Below are 7,284 nucleotides of genomic sequence, written 5' to 3'. Positions count from 1 at the left end.
TTCTTATTAAATTAAATCACTTGAAAATTAATCTGTGAGGGGAAATAAATAGGTATACTGATGGATGGACTCAAACTACTGTGCTAATGTGGTGAGGTGAGTTACATTTGTAAGAACACACAGCATGATGTACTAGATAAATTTATATAAAAGTTTATTTAGACATACTCAAATACGTGGTTAGAATGATCAAGTCTACATTAAATGCAGGTGATGATGCCTCTAAGTGGCATAAAATGGGTACATAAATTTCAATATGTTTATCATTGCTGGGAATATAAATCATTTAACATTTCATTTTGCCTCATTTCCACCCTATTTACATTGCGTCATAGTTCAGTCCTTTCTGTACTTCTCTCCAGCTCCAGCTTCTCTCCATTCACCAGTCTTGAACCATGCCTATGTGTATATCTTCTCTGTGAACATATGACAGATATATACAGAGGCACAGAATTAACTGTATATGTAAGTGTACATCATCCAATAAATATTTACAAGTCATACACATACATATTTGATATAAACAATGGAGTATCTACCACTGAGTTCCCTTTAAGTCAGATTGGGTTGAAAAGGTTTCTTCGCTGGGTCATGCAAGTGAGATTAGATATTAATTTACAGTGTTTGTTGTGATTTGACAGTGTTTTTTTTTTTCTTACAGGCTTAGTGATAAAAACATTATTTTACACATCAAAGCAAGTCTTACTAATAACGGATGGGTGTGTGTACAACAGTCCAATGAGTTTCTACCCGTGAAAGGAGGACATTTTCTAGAACTAACCAATTTCTTTAAACTGATATTTCCATTATAGTGCAGCGTGCAAATGTCCTTTGATAGAAATTGGCTCTCTGCGGCGGTGGAGTTGGTGGCATTATCCAGCGAGGAGGGACAGGTGGGGGGGAATCCCATTGTGTGGGCGAATGGGAGCGCGTGGGAGGGGGACTGACGTCAGGATGTTGCGTAGGATGTGAGTATGGGTGGTGATGGGGGTATGGATGAGGGTGGTGGTGGATATGTGCACGGTGATGGGAATATGAATGAGCATTGGGATTTGGAATGTAGCGTGGATGTGGGTGAGCGCGAGGAAAATGACGTGGAGCCGGAGCCGGAGCCGGAGCTGGAGCATGACGTCAGCAGAAGTACTCGTTAGGCTGTCCCTCTATCTTCGCTGTGGCCTCAGAGTCCAGGCTGGAGCGGGCTGACAGCAGCCTGTTGGACTCTTCTGGGTTCTGTCTGTTAAGATACTCACCCTCGAGCCCTTTGGCCTTTGTGCCGGGGGACAGTGTTTCAAAGGTCACATATGAATCTTGGATGTCCTTTGATTTCTTTCCCCAGTACTTTTGGATACGTCTCTTTAACGCCCCACAGCATACAATGACAGTGAGTGGGACAGCAATGATGCAGGCCACAGTAATCACAATCACATTAATCAGTTTCTGGGTGCCAGTAGCACTAGCTGCTTCATCAGTGGAAAATATTACACACTGTTCCTTCTTGGGGATCAGCCCCCTCACGCATACACAGGCAATGTACTTGGTCCTGGGCACTAACCCATCAATGGTTACACGATTTTGTCCTGCTCCAACGTTGATCTTTCTCATGTCTCTCTCTCCAAACACTGCATACAGCACACTAAAGGCTGTTGTGTTCTTGGCTTTAGGGGCTCTCCAGTTCAAAGAGATTGTATTGTCTGTGTCCCCCACCACCTTCACCGACCGGACCACTCTGTCTGGGTCCTGCTGTAGGGAGGAGGTGTTCGCTGCCAGGTTGCTTAGATTTGTCTTCTCCAGATCCAGTAGGGCATCTGGGTTGGAGGAGGTGACAGATCCTTGGGTAGCTCTGTCACTTGTGCTGTAACTGGCTAGTCCAGGGTCAGAACCTAAACCAGGTATGAGGCCAGGGTCCATGCTGGGCGAGAGTGAAGGGGCAGAGGTTGCAACTACATATCTGGCTACCAGTTTTTCCTGGTAAGCGGCTTTGCCCATTTGGTTTGGTTTCTTGATTTTGGCCTTCCTTTCACTCATGGTTTGGTTCTCCTCTAGTTTTGGTGAGTTAGAGACGATCAGAGAAATGACAGCCTCAGCATTCCCCGCATAGTTAGAGGCTTTGCAGATGAATTTCCCTGAATCATGAAAGGACACAGCTGGAACACTGAGGATGGACCAGGTAATTCCCTCCTCAGAGGTCTCCTGCTGCACTGTGATGGCAGAGAGAGAGGAAAACAGTTGTTACACAATAATTGAAAGCAAAAATATGAAAAAAAAAAAAAAACATCAGAACATGATTTTGCATCCAAAAAACATCCTTGTTTAGAAATGTGCAAATAGAAACCAAGCAGAGGATTACACGTTATTGCATTGATCATCATCAGTGTTGCATAACTCTCTGTGACGGCCACAACTGTCAGTCAGACTTACAGACTTACTAACTCTAGTTGTAGCTCTCTGTTTAATTAACGGCAAGACAACAGAGAGAACAAAATCATCTTATCTTATGAACAGCACACAGTGACAACTGCTTGCTCACCTGTTCCGTTTAGGGGTCGTCCATCTGCCCTGCGCCATGTCAGGTCTGGTATAGGGACTCCAATAGTCCCGCAGCGGAGCAGAACATTGTTTCCAACCGCACTACGAACTCGTGCCACAGCTGTGTGGATGCGTGGGAGCTGACACTGCCTGAGCTCTGCATCACTGAACAAGACTCCTGACAGGCTCTCCGGAGCTGAACAACGGAGCCTTGTGTCGATGAATGCCACAGAAAAAGTAGGAGTCTTCTGGAACTGGACCAGGTCATAGAGCCGACAGTCACACACCCAGGGGTTGTCATGGAGACCTGAGGATGAGGGTACAAGTAAGGATAAAAGGAAGTCAAGTGTCCAGCTGTGTGCAAAGTGAAAGACAAGCCTACAGATGGCTGGTGTGGATGTTATGATGTTAATCCTGTAAGAGGATTGATATTTAATTCATAAACTACATCATGGCCATGATTATGGCAATGATGATGATGATGATGATGATGATGATGGTGAAGGTGGTGGTGATGGTGGTGGTGGAGATGATTGTAGAAGAAGTTCATCCTCTTCTTCTTGGGTGAAACGACTGTTAAAACAATAAAACAGGTGTTTTCATCAAATGTTATTGACTCCTGCTTTCACCCTTTATTTTCAATTTTAAATTATTCTTCTCATTTTCTAACGTTTTAATGTCACCGTAGAGCACTTTGTATGACAATGTTGTTAAATTATCTATACAAATAAACTTGCCATACACTACTGTTTCTCATATTTTTTGAACAGCTTTGAAGTACAGCTTCATGCATAGTAATGTTTTCTATTTTAACAAAGAGAAATATCTAGGTTATGCAAAAGCCTGCAGAAAAGTTTTAATTTTAATGGGTTTTTTTTTTTTTTTTCAAATAATACTTACTTTTCCCATAGGACCTGAATACAAACTATGTTATTTGAATTTGTTATGTTTTTCTTTTAAACTTCATTTAGACATTTTTAACAATATGATTTATAGTTTGTTTTTTTTTTAGTGTTTCTAAAGAAAATTGTATGTTTTAAAGCAGGTCTGTTATTTTATTATAAAATATTTATTTTATGAAGTCACACTGCCTATCAATGCTAAAATAGGGACATCTACATGTCACTTTCGTCTTATACTGTGTTTGCACACATACCATTTTTCAATCAATTTCTAAACACTAATCAGAGTAGTGGTCATCTGATGATACCTTGCTTAACATTTTCTCTAAAAACTGTCTATGAAATCAGTCAGCAACAGCACTGCAACGTCAGTGCGCCTGAGATGTCATAAATGATGGCTTAACATGATGTGCACTGTCCTTTACCAAGTATCATCTTGGAGCTCTCTGGCCCTTGTGTGGGTTTAGCAGCCAGCCAGGTAGACAACACCTCTGTCGGCAGAGTCAGCAAACTGTTGCTGGACAGATCCAGGTAGGTTAGATTTTTTATGTAAGTGGTGGCTTCCGCGGGCAGCGAGGTTAGCTGGTTGTTGTGCAAATCCAGAAGTCTGAGACTGGGCATATCCATGAGAGACTCCCAGGGAAAGGCGGTGAGAGCATTCCCGTCCAGACGAAGCTCTTCCAGGTTGAACAGTCCCCGGAAACTGTCTGGGCTCAAGGCGGATAAAGTGTTAAAGGACATCCACAAGAATTCCAAGCTGGAGAGGTAGTTAAAGGCTTCGCTTGGTATCAGCTGGATGGACGTCTTCTCAATCCGCAACTTGGATGTGTCAACTGGGAACCCCACAGGCACAAGCGTTATCTCGGGATCATTGCATATCACGCTCCTGAAAGAGGGACACGTGAAGTTCACCTTGGGAATCATCACAAATACAATGAGCAAGTTTTATCAGAGCTTTTACAATAAAGCTTAAATGGTTTGTAACAAAATCAGGGTGGAATGTTCTCAATAAGACACCAAAATTTAGGTTTTAAACACAAGCACACGTGCAATGGATAATATTAACATTTTCCAGCTCATCCAAACACATAAAAAGCAGATGGGAAGGCTGAAAGTGCCTTTGAGAGATAATCCTACATTAAATAAATTTGGCTCGACATTCACTTGCTGAATTATCGTTTGTACACGTGCTCACCTCTATACACACATCTGTCTCCGTGTGAGAAGACCGGATCGTGTAAAACGATGCTCCCGTGCGTACGAACCAAAACAAAGGTGATAAACTTTCGATATAAATGATTTCTTTAGGGACATTCTCCTTACCTGGCCTTTGATCCATCACTTAGGTTGTGGTAAAAACAGCTGCACTGTGAAGGGCATGAGCTTACACGAGAGAAAAGTTCACCTGTGGCCACGCAGAGCCCCAGGAGCAGGACGAAGAACATTTTGGCCCACTTTTACGCATACGCAGCTCGCCTACATGCGCCCAGTCTGCGGCCGCTGACGTCTGACAGGCTTACTTGTTTTTTCTCATTTACAAGATACGAATCCGCATGGTTTTGTCCCACCGCTTCGCTGTCCCATAATGATCAGACTGCTATGAGTCCCGAGATAAAAAAGGATAGACAAGGATTAGTGAAAGGACTGGCGTTCGTTTCATTTAGATGCGTATTGCATCCTGGAATCCGATAGGCTGAGCAGAGACGTGCCTATTTATTATCACAGAAAAACACTTCCGAAATGGTCATAATCCACTGTGATGCCTGCCTGCCTGCCTGCCGCCACCCCCCCCCCCCCCCCCCCCCCCCCACCCCTTCTTTCTCTCTCTCAATCCCTCTCCCTCTCTTTCTCTTTCGTTCATTCTTTCAAATGTTGCATGTTCATTTCAGCCCTGCCGTGACTCTTAATCTGTAAGAGAACAGCACTGGTGTACCACAAGGTGGCCCCTAAATCATCGTCTGTGGCTCAGCCTAAAGGGCCTGTACACATTCCAGATGTTTTATAAACATTTCTTCATCATAAAGCTCTTCAGAGCAAAAGCTAAGCTTTCAGTCTTGATTTAAACTTAACACAAAGATTATATTCTCAATGCAAAGGTACTTTGTTTTTAACAACTTTAGACCAGTTAGACAGAATCACAAGGTCAAAAAACTATGTTGCTTCTAAGTCTCTGGCTTCAATCTGACTGATTAGCAGCTTCACAGTGACATATGGAAACTTAAGAAATACAAAATTATACATTTTAGCAAATATAAACTTTCAGAGCTCAAAATCCTTTTAAATATTTTTACCTTTTCAAGTAAAATAATGAATTTGACTCCACCACTAAAAATTTCAGCAAAATAACAGGGAGAAAATCAGCCAGGCCTTGAGTATAAAATCTAAAACATTCTTAGCAGTTTTGTACTTAATCACCAGAGTTTATTATATTTCCACCAGATTTCATTCATTCTATTCAACCAATGCATGGTTTACAGATGCAGGTGAACAGGAAAGAATTGTGAAAAATGGAGGGAAAATAAAAGTACAGTACATCATTTGAGAAAGAGATTAACTTTTAAATTCACCTAAGTAAAGTTTTTGGCCACATTCCCATACTACGAGGGAAATACCTCCTATTGTAAGGATTTTGTTTCGCAGTGTAATTGCTATAAGTATTACCTGACATCTGCCCCTTACTGTGATTTCCTCAGGACTTCATTATATAGGCTACACAAACCGGAAAGCAGGTCAAAGGGTGAACAAATACACAATCTCTCTGACTCTACATGCAGTTTTAACCATACAAACAGGAAGTTTTGCATAACTAAGTCTGTAAAAGAGAAAGCTAATCTTTTTGGATTTGGCAAGCTGAGTTGGAACAGCAGCATTGGCGTATATTTGCAGACAGGTCTACATTTATTGATATCAAGCAGTTTATCCGTTTGGAGTGAGAAAGTTTTGTTCAGTGATAAGACACAGTCACAGGAGCTGCTGTTTGTTGCACTTATATTTCAGGTGAATGAGCTCATCAGAGTGAAATCTGTCACAACTTTCACTCTGACATTACTTTTACTGAGAGCAGAAAATAACAGTTACGCATCCGAAAGACGTTCATCTTGGGTAAATATGTTTTCTCAGCAAAGATTGAAAAGTAGTTAAATAAACAGTCCTCACACTTGGAACAATTTACTAGCAGGCTTAGAAAAAAAAACTACTTTCTTGTGCATTCAAATTCAAAATGAAATTTATTAAACAACAAAAACCCATTAAATAAAAATGTCATTGTTTCAACAACCAAATTATATTAAAAATGGCCGTTTTAGCACTCATAAATGCTTAATCTGAGGTGCAACATTTTTGTTGAATTTGCAAACAGAAAAAGCTAAATGATGCCATTCATACTCCACACAAAAGGCCAGCAAGAACCTTGTTGCAGAGAGGCAACAGGGCCAATCATCGCACCGCTGTGCAGCCAACACAGGGCCTGTACAGAGTTAGTACCTCTGTCTTCAGCAGATAGGAGAGTTTATTACATGCAGGAAGGTTTCCAAGAGAAACTACAAAGGATTGTCAGGAATAAGGGACTACAAAAGATCATCGGCTGCCTGCTGCTCTCTCTATCTGACATCCATTCCCAGAGCTGCCTTTACTTACTGTTGGGCCCCTGTACGGAGAAGATCTGTAGGCTCTGTCCTATCCTTCAAATGTATCAGTACAGAAAATTATGTCTCATTTTACACTGAGTTTTTTTTTTTAATTTAGTTGTATTGAATGAATGAATACAGTAATAAATGAATAAATAATAATTATAACAACAGATCAATTTGGCATGGAGGCAGCAGGTTCATTTGGATCAATCAGCAGTTTCAAATTT

At 41.3% G+C, this 7,284-nt stretch overlaps 1 protein-coding gene across 1 annotated transcript; it reads right to left on the bottom strand.

The window, feature by feature from the left end:
- Positions 1 to 214: 214 nt before the first annotated feature.
- On the bottom strand, positions 215 to 4,873 carry lrit1a (leucine-rich repeat, immunoglobulin-like and transmembrane domains 1a; the record flags this gene model as incomplete). The annotated part of the gene is made up of 4 exons (XM_079248503.1): positions 215 to 2,198; positions 2,528 to 2,833; positions 3,854 to 4,314; positions 4,752 to 4,873. 4 exons carry the CDS (start codon positions 4,871 to 4,873, stop codon positions 1,132 to 1,134), a joined length of 1,956 nt encoding a protein of 651 aa, XP_079104629.1. The 3' UTR covers positions 215 to 1,131.
- Positions 4,874 to 7,284: the final 2,411 nt, after the last annotated feature.

The sequence above is a fragment of the Telmatherina bonti genome (assembly GCF_933228915.1).
Source record: "Telmatherina bonti genome assembly, chromosome: 11".
NCBI classification, from domain to species: domain Eukaryota; kingdom Metazoa; phylum Chordata; class Actinopteri; order Atheriniformes; family Telmatherinidae; genus Telmatherina; species Telmatherina bonti.
Note: the sequence above shows the minus strand (reverse complement) of the source record. Positions and strands in the feature narration are given on the sequence as shown.